This window comes from Gymnogyps californianus, chromosome 20 (genome assembly GCF_018139145.2).
Source record: "Gymnogyps californianus isolate 813 chromosome 20, ASM1813914v2, whole genome shotgun sequence".
NCBI lineage: Eukaryota > Metazoa > Chordata > Aves > Accipitriformes > Cathartidae > Gymnogyps > Gymnogyps californianus.
This window is the reverse complement of record NC_059490.1, coordinates 8,969,968-8,983,425: the sequence shown is the minus strand read 5'-3', so window position 1 is coordinate 8,983,425 and position 13,458 is coordinate 8,969,968. Positions and strand designations below refer to the sequence as shown.

At 40.0% G+C, this 13,458-nt stretch overlaps 1 protein-coding gene across 1 annotated transcript in view; it reads right to left on the bottom strand.

Moving 5' to 3' along the window:
- The window catches only part of PPM1E (protein phosphatase, Mg2+/Mn2+ dependent 1E), a 66,151-nt gene extending 54,288 nt beyond the window's left edge, over positions 1-11,863 (bottom strand). The window contains 2 exon segments of the mRNA XM_050908954.1: positions 11,500-11,584; positions 11,587-11,863. Of these exon segments, the coding sequence (XP_050764911.1) occupies positions 11,500-11,584; positions 11,587-11,863 (362 nt within the window).
- Positions 11,864-13,458: the final 1,595 nt, after the last annotated feature.

Sequence of the window (13,458 nt, the reverse complement as noted above, 5' to 3'; positions counted from 1 at the left end):
CATTTTTATCATGTCACTTAACCTTGCTCTAAGTGAGACTAGCAACTCATATTCCCTACTGCTCCAGTGGATAACATTGGTTTGTCAGCAAAAATGAACAATGAAGAAAAGTAAATACAAGTTCCTGTAGAATGTATTTCAAGAGTCTAGACACACACTTTAGCTAGATACAATTCTATGGTACCGCTTCTAGCAAAATATCTCACTGATTTACTCTGTTCAGTTTTCTTGACTATCTTCACAAGATTGATTTTGCAGCAATCTTTTTTTCTAGCAAACTCTCTGAATCCTTATTGTACTATAAGTACTAACACAACTCTCGGATGCCTATCAATGCAAAATCCCACAAGATCCCATCATAGAATACACCACAAGGCTACCAGAATAACGTGAAGATATCGCATTTCTAATTTTTTGAAGTAGTGAGCATATTGGAAAATGAGGAAAACATTCTGCTGGCACATAGTATTTAAAATAATATATGATCTTATGCTATTATTTGCTTGTTAATTTTAACAAACCTAATTTCTTTTTTTTCCCAGCCTATAGAAATTTGGAGTTTTATTCCCACACAGAAGCAGCCCTTTAAAAAAAGTTTTTTCCTGATTTAACACCTCTGAAAGTTGTCTTTTCTATCTGCTAGATGGCCACAGGCAAAATAGTACGGTGTCATCCCTTTTTCACCACTAAAAGGAGACAGTTGAATTGTTTTATCAGTCTTTCCAAAAAACCTTTGAGTGAAGCCTGAAACAGCTCCCTGAAAAGCATCTGTAACTGGTAACAAGATATTAATAGCAAACCCACATGAAAGCAAGAGCATAAGAAAGTACCAGATCTTTCTCTAACTTAAAAATTAAAGTAACAGCATAGCCCCTAATACCTTGCAATGATGTCAAAGTAAGTATAAATACAGTAGTGCACAACCAACTTTCAGTTTAGGAAGTTTGCCACAATAAAACAGGGTTATAAAAAACTTTGATGAGTTTCTCTATTTTGCAGACCCATTTCACAGACTGACAACGATTCTCTAAGAAATGAATGGAAGGAACATGGGTGGGTCACTCAGTTTGTGATATTATTTCATTCTTTCTTCCTCTTTCTGTTGTATTATTTCATGCTACCTGACTAGCTGTTTTTCATATCTGTACAAACATAAAGCAGACTTCCTCAAAGTGCTTTCCTTTTTCTTTCTGTACTTCCTCAACAGATGTTTTTTGTTATCTCTATTTCAGATGGCAATTTTCTTAGAATTAAAAACAAAAAATACCCCCTAAACATAAGGTGTTACTTCCAGATTTAATATTTTGCTCCACTCCAGAATAAAGAGGATAAGACTGCAAGATAGTTTGAAACTCCCTTCTTATTCTGAATTTCTGTTTGGCTAGATAATTTCTGTTCATAAAGGGACTGATCAAAATTTGGTGTTTAAGAGAGCTTAGACAAACAAGTAAATATATATATATACACACAAACATATGTGTCTTACTATAACATTTCTCGGGCTGTTACCGCCTTTGTCTTTATTCCTGTTAAGATGCATAGACATGGCATGGAAACAGAAATTGCATTACTTCATCAGTTTTCAGAGGACAATAAATTAAACTGAATAACTTTCAATATGTTAATGCAAAACTAGCTTTTTATTAAGTAAATTATATATTTTGTAATATATAAATTATATATTTTGTAATTTTTAAAACTATTTAATATAGAAATAGAATAAAACCTTTTACCAAAAAAAAAAAAATCAATAAAAATATATAGAGCTCATTGCTTTCTGCATCAAATTTTCAACTACTTAGGATGAATTTAAGAAGTGTTTTTCAGATTTATTGTATTCTACTATATACACTGATTCTAGATAATTAAAAATGCCTGTTCTTACTCCCCGTTGACAAACCTTTCTTCTCATATCTCCCAAGACATAGGGAGAGTTTGTAAGTTTTTTGGGGGAAAATATTTCAGGATATTTAGTAATTTCATAGGAGAAACTATTTTTTCTTTAATCCCCAGAGCTAGATTTAGAACTTTGTGGCTTGTCTCATGTTTTTAACAATGACTGTATTGTATGTCATAAACAGCATCAGCACTTATAAAAACAAAGTGAATGTGAATTGCACCAACTCAGTTTTGTGAGGTGCTAAACCAAAAGTTCTAATATCCAGAAATGTTTTTTTTTTCTAAAATTAGTATACAATGTAATTAGCAAGATTTTAAGTATTCTATATGATCATTTGGGTCATTCATAATCAGTCAAACTGAAAAAGGTTAACACCAATGAGGAAAGTTTAAACCACTTAAAATTCATTCTCAAATGAACAATGCACTGGGGAAGAGGATCAGATTACTTAATATAGGCTCGGTTCTCCTCTCCAACCAAGTAGCCTGGGCATAGATCTCCAGGCAGACTCTTGGAAACTGCATCTTCTTTTCTCTGCTTATTTCAATGGGAAGTGCACAAGTGTTACACAGGGATAACTCTAACCCTCTGTTTATATGGAAGACAATTCCTTTCATGGATTTTACAGTTCGTACCATTGAGGGAAAAGGTTAAAGGCCAGAGGAAAGAGCTCATACTTTTTTTTTTTTTATTTTTAAAAGGATGTGCAGTATTTGGTTGGGGGGAGTTCTTTTTCTCTTCTGATCTATCAGATGTCATAAATGAATCATGTATCTCACTTTCTCTTTAGATTTCTAAGACGTGAATATAGCTCAAATTTCATTCTTTTTGGGCACATCAAAACTATTATTAGTTACTATTATTTGCCATCACAGAGGAATCATATGTACAAGCACCACTTTGAAATCACTTCCACGTGTCAAAATTTTAACATATTCAAAAAATACAAGATCTCTATTATAACAGATGTTTATTTGAACTTAACATAGACTAACCTTAACAGTTCAGCACAGTATTTATATCAATAGTCATTTCTATCAGGGAAACTTTCACCAACAATTCACATTTGAATGTTAAGGTTAGGACCAATTCATTTTCTTCTAAAATCTGACGTAACATTTTTGGAGTGCCAAGAAGAGGTGAGATTAAATTCATTTTATAACAGATACATCTCTTATTCTCTGTGGAGTACACTCCAGTGAGAAAGCAGAACTAAGAACAAACCAATGCACCCACATTCTGCAAGCAGAAAGCATATCTGTTCCCCAAACAATAGCGCTCCTCATAATCTCTAGAAATATTGAGCTTCTGACTTCTCGTTACCTAACATGTAGGTTTTTACACAGCCTTTCAGAAGAAACTGGTAATAAGACAGCTGAGAGCATAAACTCTTTTAAGATAGGGACCTTTATATATAAATACATGCATTCAATCATATTTGCCTCAAACACAATGATTAGAAGACTGAAACAGAATGACACTACGTATAAGAAAAGCCAGTAAAAGCTTTAGTTTAAAATATATATCATGCTGTATATGTAAGTGTGTATGATTAGTTCATATTAGCTTAGTAGTTTAAATTCCTCCTTTTTATGCACGTAGGAATTTTAGATAGTTTACCACTGTCCTCAACTGGGCCCATAGGTTCCAAAAGGAGCCGAATGTTTCCCTTGATTTTCAGGTGATCTATTATAAAGTAATAAACCAAATGCCTTATTAAAAAAAATAGTATTATTAGCTTTATCAACACTATCACATAATTTAAAAAAAAAAAAATCAAGCAATGTCTAATTGAGCAAAACCTCATTGCCTGTAAAGCCAGTATACACAGAAAACCAAATTTTAGTTACCTAATATTTTCTCTGTTGAGAAACAGAAAAAGAAAACACATAACTATTTGTTAAATTCTCAACTAGAGCATGGGGGTTTCAGCCTTCCATTACTTCAAGTTAGGACTGACAGTAAAAGAATCATTCCAGAAGCTAATTAATATAACATGTAGAGTAGAGTGTTCGTAACACTAATGAGGAATAACTTACCACATTCATTGCAGATTTTTGAACCTCCGTAAGAAGGTCATAGCCTGAGGTGAAAGGAACAGCCCTAGAGACAGTGCCAAGAAGTTAAAATGCCAAGGCCTATTTTTATATGCTGCTTCTATTTTTAGTTACATCACGATGGAAGTACAGAGCCTATGAAAAAATCATATTCTCAAATGAGAGAAAGTACTCAAATTCTTTATTGTAAATGAAGAGCAAAAGAAACTAAACTTGAAAAATTGTTAGGTACAATTTAACAGACTTTACTGGATCATAAAAGGCCAGCAAAAATAGCTTCAAAATCATATCCTCCGAGAAAAATCAACTTTAAGGAGCTATCCACAATTTTACCCAATTAATCAAATATTCCTTTTATTGTAATTACAGCTACAAGAAAGTGCAAGTGTTTCCCAATTCAGACTTGTCTGCATCCAAGCACATTTTCCCATGATCAAAGTTTAGCAGTCAACTTTTTAATCCTGCTCTACCAACAAAAAATATCAAACTTTTCAAATGCACACATTCAGAGTTCAGAACTGGTGAGCAGTACTACAGCTTAAAATGTTGGTTCAGTTACTCAATCATTAGTTGCCTTTAGCGGCTTTCCATGCACTATAAACATAAACTGAGGTAATCCTGCAATCTAGTTAACTCGTTTAACTTCTGTATTAATTATTGAAGTACCCAAGGGCAGCTATTTCCCATGCAGTTCTAATTTATGACTCCGATGATTACTTCTTTATAAAATGTCTTATTAAAGGCGGGTAATGTTGTTTCTTCCTAATGAAGTACAAAGGCACAGCAGAAATGTTTCTGTAAAACAAGTCCACAATCTGCATTCATTTTATCTAATCACTAATATGTTATAACAACAAAAATCTAGAATATTTGCTTAGTGGTTCATTTCAGCTAAACCAAAGATGAGGACCTACACTATAACATGTAGCAATGACCATTTACAGTTTAGGAGCATGTCATAGGTTACCAACACGTCAGGGACACATATTGTCCAGGACACATTTATTTTTATAACCATTTGCATTACGTAATCATGATTGCATTGCATAAGACAGTCCTGCACCATGGTTCAAAGAACATCTAATGTTTTAAAGCACTAACTCCATTTCATCTCATTTTTCACATCTTTCCTAGTCAGTGAGAATACTTCCTAGGAGAAAAGAAACCAAAAAACAGTACGCACCTAACAACGTGAAGAAAGAAAATGGTGCAGAACAGCCAGAGATTATTTCAGAGTGACATCAAATATAGGAATAAATAGTACTCTCGTTATCTGTGTACTACATGCCCTGTTGCTTTTCCTTTTAATGTGATCATGTAAGCAGTTTAGCAAGACAACAAAAAATGAATGAAAGCATACACCAGTGACAGAGCAGTTAAGACATTGAAACTTCTACTAACATACTGTAAAGCAAACTAAAAGTTTAACCTTAACATCAATAAAAATAATTTTTTAAAAATCTTCTGTGAAAAGAACTACAACTAAGTAGACTATCTTTTCTTCAAAGTGCAGGTGGAGAAATACTCTGCCATTGTTGAAGGTAATTACAATGAGGAATTTTAAGGATAAAAATATTCTCTGCAGAGTGTTTTGTGCAAAAAAGAATTACTAAACAAACTCTCTAAAGGAATGAAGTCTAACATGCTTATCACATCCAAAAGATAGAGTCAAAAGTAGTTTCACAAGATGGCCAATAAGATTTTAATTAGTCAAAGGTTTTTGAGTATCTTATAAATGAAAAGTAACATTTTACAAGTAAAATCTATTATATAGATTCATATATACATTCTGTCTTGATAATTCAATGTAGTTTCAACAGTGTTTATATAAGGTCCAAAAAAAGAACATGTTAGCACAGATCTAATTCTTCAATCTGTATGCAAAAGCAAACAGCTTCACTAGGAGTAGTAGAATCTATGCAAATTGCTCTGGGGTCAAAAAAATCTTGGTGTGAAAAGCTACTAACAAAATTAATTCCCTTTAATTTGTTGTACTGCTAGCAATATTCATTGAAATAAAATCACTAGAATGAATATATTCCCATAATCTGTTCACTAAGAATGATTTTTTAATGCTATATAAAGCAACTTCCAAGAATAGTCACCACTGCACTTGAAAAACCCAGCATCCTTTTAATCATAAATTAGTAAGTTTTGAAATGTCACCATATATGTTAACCATTACAAAATGTAAATCTGCAATTTAAATAGCTCATTTTAGCTGATACTCTTTTTTAAAAAGGAGTATCAAAATATCTGATTTGATTCAGTATTTTTAAAAGCGTGGGAGCATGAACTGAAGATGCCTTAAAAACAACGTAAAGAATCTCTCACTGTGTAGACCATCAGTTCTGTTTTGAAAGTGATTATCACTCAATACCACCTATTTGTAGATCATAATGATTTCCAGTTTAAAGCATATGAAACATGCCCATCTCTATGCTGTGACATCCCCATCATCCAATACATGGGTTGAATTTCTTAGTAGGTTCTTTAAAGAGCAATAAGGCATTAATAACAATACTGAAGTTCTCTCAACTTTCTGCATACACTTCTATCAGATGATTTAGAATTTCTTCACAGAGAAGCACCATGATTTTTAGGACCAAAATCCCTTGGGTCTGAAGACGTCAGCATCAGCAGCCATACCCGCACAGCTCTACACCTTAGCGGCAGAGCTTGGTGCTCAGTGCTGAGTCTCTGGGACTCCAGGCCACTGTTCCTCTCTCTGTAGCACATGGCTGGCAGCAGCCAGCTCAACAAGTACCCTCAGGAAGAGATTCCTAACCTTGGAGGGGGCTTCAGCGAGACATTAACACAGCTACAACCTGCCTCGCCTCCCTTCCCCTCCCTCAGCCATAACACCGTCATGCTGTTACCCAGGAACAAGTTAAGGTGCGAGAACCAAATCATCAACAGAGCTGGGGGTGGGAAATTTAATGGTCTCTGTCAAACCTCCTCATTAACCATCAGAAAACTCCCAAAACAGGCGCAGCCAATATCTACTCCAGTCATTTATTGTGAGCACGGGCCAACATTATCATCATTTCCATTGTAAAACCTCACAAAAGACGACGAAGCAAGTACCATCTTAAAAGGGATGGTATTTCTTTTTTGTTGGTCCTTGTGATTAATATTAGAGATGGCAAGTAGTTAATTATATTTCCTAAAAGGGCTGTGAGATTGCAATCAATAGAATAGGTGATAAAAGACAAATTATAAAAGAGTAAAACATCACAGCCTATTTAATACGATGTTAAGAAAGCCAACCTAGCATAATATATGAATTTCAAGTTACAGATAGTGACAACAATGCCAGCTTTCATATGATAGGGGTTAAGAAAGCAAGTTAAAAACATGTACATCTGCTTGTTAAAGGGAGAGGATACAGCCTCTTCACTCATCAGTGATGGAGACAGCAGGCGGAACATTGTTTTCAAATTAAGAGCTTACTTTATAAACAAAGATTTCTGCTCACGTAAAATTACCATGAAGCGTTCTTCCTTTTTACCTTAAAATTGCAAGCTGAGGGGCAAAAACTTCATTCTTATTTACTGTCCACATTTTACATAATTCCAATGTTAAAAGGCTGAGCCTACATTGCCTTTCTTGATTTTTCATAGCAAGACTGTGGGGAGTACATAAACCTAAACAAAAATCTTTTCTCTCTTTAAAACAAAGAAAGGATTAATTTAAAAAATCTCACTTCAAATATTGCATTTTTTAATCCTAAACTTGGGATCTACGATATTCTGTGAACGCTGCATAGTATTCTGTGAAGAAATCTAAAAGGGCAGTGCTTGAAAGTTTTTCTTTTCATCTTCCAAGTCAGAGCAAGGTTTTTGCAGTCCTCAAAATAATAATTTTGTCATCAGTGCCTTAGTTAAGCACTTAAGATGACATAACATTATATTTTATTTTACTTACCATCTTTTGCAAATCTCAACACTAGAAAAATAGGCCTACTTTCTGAGCTTGCTAAAGATGTTTCAAAATGAATATTTGAAAGCAAAATATTGTACCACCAAAATCACTGAAAGTAAACCTGGACCTACAAATGATACCAACTGTATCTATTCCCATCAAAGCTTGGGAAAAAAAGAGAGAAAAAGAAAAGCAAGAACAATATACAACTGAATCTGAAAAATTATTTCATTTGTACAGGAAAAAAAAAAATGTAACAGCAAGATAAATTTGTTCTTCCTAGTGGCACAACTTCTAAGGGTGCACTATTTAACTAAGTCTGGCCCTCTCCTCTCTTAGCAACCACATCTTTGTTGATTAGTTTTTCAGATGTCTTGTCAAGAACCAGCTTTTTAAATACACTAGATTTAATAAAAGTATCAGTAGGAAGAGGAGAAGAACAGAGCATGATATATAACTTTGTTACATCAAGTTAGTAACTTCTTCATTTAAAATAAGTCAGAAATGAGGTCTACTCCTGAATCAGTGGAAGCAAGCAATGAGGTCTCATATTTAACAGATCAAGTCCTTAGTATATTTGTTTCTACATAGAAACTACTTAAATTATAAAGCTTTCTCTTGAATAAGATGTTATAGAAGATAACCGCAAATGAACTTTCAAGCTATCAGCTAACGTTCCAATGCAATTCCTCAGACGTTATTCTTTTTTGATCATTTTCTTCTTCTAACATACCTCCTATTGATCAGTTTCATTCTGTTGAGGATCACTAAGAAAGCACACAGTACCCATTTTGTGGCATTTAGACAGATATAAAGATTACAGTAATCTAATTTTCCAAGCATATGCTGTCTCTAGAAAGAAACCAGGAACTGGAAATCTCAAAGGGGAATATGAGTCTTTCGGAAAATAGCAGGAAAATCTCATAAATAGGAACTCTGTGATACTGATCTACACAGTGGCAGAAAACTATTATATTTTTTCATGATTGGAAATATGTTCTCATTTCTGAGATGGTCTTACTTCCCTCAAAAAGAACTAAAGCTGTGTGCTTAAAATAGCTGAAAAACAGCTGTTGGATATTTCACAGTAATGGGTTTTATCCTCTTGCTACATATAATGCAAACCAGTCATTTGACTAATATATAGTTACAGTTACAGAAAACATGCCTTCACAATATAGTCTTTCTTGCTAATGACATACCAATAAAATATTCCCCTTCACATGAGTTTTCATGTGCCTTTTTTTTTTTTTTAACACTATCATAACCATTTGGCACAAGAGTAGCTTTACTCATATGCATGAAGTTTCCCATCTCTGGAATCATCTGACCAGTCAAACTCTCAGCTCTAAAGGGGGAAGACATTCTACTTTTGCCTGGTTTATAATCTTGTGACAGTTTTAAGTTTCTCTGGTGACTGGAGAGTGTACTAAAACCACAATACTTTACCTGAAGAGCAGTTTTGCATACTTGCACTTACCTTAGATTCCACCATCACTCAAGAAAAAGCTATTTCAGTTTAGCTCCCTGTATTAAAAATTATTAGATTTGGCTTATAATATTTTAAAATGTTTTAAAGAATTACATTTTGCAGTTACCTTAGCTAGACAGATATAAATCAATGTCTATCAATCTTCAGTTAAAAGATATTAATTTACTATTTGAAAATGCACTTTCTATACATTGACAAAATACTTAAGCCTTTGGAAAACAATTTTCTTACAACATGATCCCCTGCTCCCTTAATTTTGAGGTAGGTACTGCTTTTTGCTTCATAATGTAAGTGCCTATAGAAGGAAGTCTGCATTGATTTCACCATGAACAAAGCCAAAGAGATGCTTCATTCAGTAGCCATCAAAAGATTTATACAAAGGCTGAACAAAAAAAACCCACAATCTGGCAAGAGCTATCCCTATATAAAGAATCCTCTCAAAATGTCTTTTTTTTTTCCCCCCCTTAATAATTTAATCCATGACCATGGGCCTCAGAAACTGGGGAATCTAAGTCTGCCTGTCCTGGGGTATGGGGACATGCAGAGAGAGAAGGTGGCAGGGGAGGAATTCAAGTTCAAAATAATTTCATAGATATACTTTAAATAATACTTCAAAATAATCTGCTCTATGTCTAAAACTTTATTCACACTAATCTGACTTGTGATTTCACAAGTCTGTTTTAAAAAAAACAAAACACATTCTAAATACGTAGAAGGGACTTGCCTCTCTCCTCTCTACCACATCCTATGAATGTGCTGCTGTATTCCAGAGAAAGACTTTCCAAAGGTGGCAGGGTGAGCATATGTGAATAGGAGAGCTTTGTCCTCTGCAGCTATCATTGTGTTGTCCCTATCATCCACAAACGCAGAGGGCAGATGAGAATTGAATAGAAACAGACCATGCAGTTGTAAAACCCGGTTCTTTATTTATTTATTTTTGTGACTGAGTAACACCTCTCATTACAATTATCAGCTCAATGGCAGAAAGCTCCCCAGTGTGCTGTGCATATTTTCACAGGTTCATTTGTCTCCTCCTGTGGCATCAGTTTAAAAAGGTTCCTACAGAAACACCACTAACAACCATTTCTATTTCAAGCCTTCAAAGCCAAAGCTGAGCACAATACAAGGCACTGGTAACTGATCTTTAGGTTTCAGTCCACAGACTTTTCACACTGGGAATAGATCCCATCTGTTTCTTCTTTATGCACCAGCCTGTAGAAAGCACAGATCTGGAAACTGCCTCCGTACAGAGCAGAGTATAGCTGGCTTTCCCCAGCTGACGGCAGGAAGAGCCCCATGATTATGGATAGCTTTCTCCTAAGGCTTTCTACTCCTTTTTTCTCCCTGGTCTGTAAATATATGCTGTGGTTTTCTCGATGTGGATTTTTCTTGGAGGGGGAAAGGGGGCAGACTGCCTCTCTTTCCTTGCCCCTTGTTCTCCCCTTCCTTCTTTCTTGGCAGAGGTCTCCCCATTTACAAACCCTCACGCAGGGAACATTTCAATTTCAAGCCTCAATACAATCAACCACAGGCAAACCCCCCCTCCTGCTTTGGCACCAAAGCGTGAGACATTTCTCCCTCCCCAAGCAAGCTGCTCTCCAGATGGATGCTCGTGGCTCTCCCTTGTCTATTCCCTTCGCCTCTTCGCTCCCTGTCCCAGCGAGAGGGAAAGAGGGGGACAGAGAGCAGAGGCGTCTTTTGGGCAGGGGGGGGAACAGGACAGAGCAGGACGCTTTGATCCCGAGCAGCTCAGCACCACCAAAGTCCTTAACTCCTTGCCTGGGGGACCTTCCCCTCCCCAAGCACCCTGCCCTCGCCTCCCCCAGCAGGACGGTCTCCCTCAGCCCCACACCCTGCCCTCGCCCCCCAGCATGGGGGGCTCCACCGCCCCACGCCCTGCCCTCCGCCTGCCCACACAGGGAGCGGGGGGTCCCCTCAGCCCCACACTGGAGACTCCCCACACACAGGAGGGATCCCCTCAGCCCCACGCCCTGCCCCCACCTCCCCCCACACACACGGGGGGGGGGGTGTCCCCTCAGCCCCACGCAGGGGGGGCCCCCTCAGCCCCACGCCCAGCCCCCCCTCCCCACAGCGCGGCGGGAGGCTCCCCTCAGCCCAGCACTCACTACTTGTAGAGCTGCTGCAGGCAGAGGTCCAGGCACTCGCCCTCCACCTCCTCCTCCGTGATGTACTCCGAGAGCGGCCGGGGCAGGGGGGCAGCGGCGGGGGAGGCGGCGGCGGGGCAGGCGGCTGAGGGTCGCCGGCGTCGCCCTCGCCCTCCTCCGCCTCGGCGGCCGTTCCCGCTTCTCCCTCTGCCCCGGGGTCCTCGTCAGCGGCGGCCGGGGCGGCGGCAGCGGGAGGGGGAGCCGGCGCCGGCTCTGCCCCGAAGGGCCCGCGGAACTCGCCCAAGAACAGCTCGAGGAAGCGGCGGTAGCTCTTCTCCTCCGCGCTGCCGCCGCCGCTGCTGCTGCCCGAGCCGCCCGCGGCCATTGCTTCGCATTCCCGGCCGCCTGCCGGCGGATCAGCACTGCGCCCGCAGAGAGCTCCCTGCCCGCCGCCGCCGGCAGCCGCCTCCCGCCCGCTCGCCCGCCTGCGCGCGCGCTCCCGAGCCGGACCCGCGGGGGCGCGCACGCCGCGGGAGGAGGGGTGGAGAGGGGGAGAGGGAGGGAGGGGGCGGGCGCGCGCGCGCGCCTCGGCGGCGGGAGCGCGGGCGGCGCTGAGGGGGCCGTGGGGTCCTGGGCCGCGGCCTGAGGGGGAGGCTCGGCCCGCGGCGGGAAGGGAAGGGAAGGGAAGGGAAGGGGGCCGAGCGGGCGGAGAGGGGACGGGGGGGAGGCAGGTGGAAGGCAGGCGCGCTGACAGCCGCGCCGATGTGATGAGTCATGCGAAGGCAGCCAGACGCGTAGGTTCCTCACAGGAACCCGAAGGAAACCTGAGAGCACATTCCCTATTACCTAATCTCTGCCTCAGGATTTCCCTGCGCTCATCGTTTCCGGCGCCGGTGTCGCCTCCGCGGGCTCCCGCTCGCTGCCAGGACGGGGCCGGAGGGTAAGCGGGGCCGGGGCTGGGGGCGGCTCGGCCCGGCCTCACCTCGTGGTGTGGGGGCATCGCTGCCCCGCGGAGCCGGCAGCCCCGGGCTGGCTGCCAGGCGGAGTCTCTGGAGAGTGGTTTTGAAATCAGAGTGGGTTAGCGTGAGGGAAACTGGCAATTAAACATACGGTATTTCAGCAAAAATGTCCTCTCTGGAAACCCCGTGGTGTAGCGTGTGCGGCCCCGGGCTGCCCCGCACCGAGGGTAACCTGGCGGCTCGGTGGGTCGGTGTGCGGCCCAGGCTGAGCTCCCCACGCTTGCCTCGGCGGTGGGGCTGCGAGCCCCCAGCTCCTCAACACTTGTCTTTCGAAATACTCCCCGTATTTATTTACCCATTTCCAACAGTTAGCAACAAAACTTCTGACACTGGTTTACATTCAGGATCGGCATATGAATAGCCATAGGGTTTCATAAATGATACATTACATGATATCTACGCATTTGATGTTCTGGCAAAGAGGAGTTCATAAGTAGCTGAAGATGTTACACCGAATGGAACTTAAAAGTTATAGCCAGTCAGTGGGAGACAAACTGTAGTTGATATTCTACTGCTGTCTAATAAACGTCTTTCATTTGTGAAAGGCATTTTGGCTTGTTTTATTCGTTGCTGCTGAAAAGCTATTTTCAGAGCTATCAGGTCCTTAAATACCAACAATGAACAGGTATAATTGCCACACGTTTAAAATAGCTTGTACACATGGGAGGGAACGACATCCTTAATGTCAGATATACCTTGAAAAATGGCCAAATCACAAGCCTCATATGCAAAAACATTCTCAAACTTTAATGCATTGTAACAGGGACCGTAGCTTGCTGAAACCTGTTGTTCCCCACATTGTAGTAATTACCTCTGCATGTCAGGTGCTGCTGTAAATCTGTCTTCTGTTTGGTGAATTGTTATTTCAGAGCCAAACTAATTTTAGAATATTTCCGGCAACTGCATTGACTGATCATATTGCAATCTTGTGAATATGTAAAAGCCCTGAGAGTTGAAAATG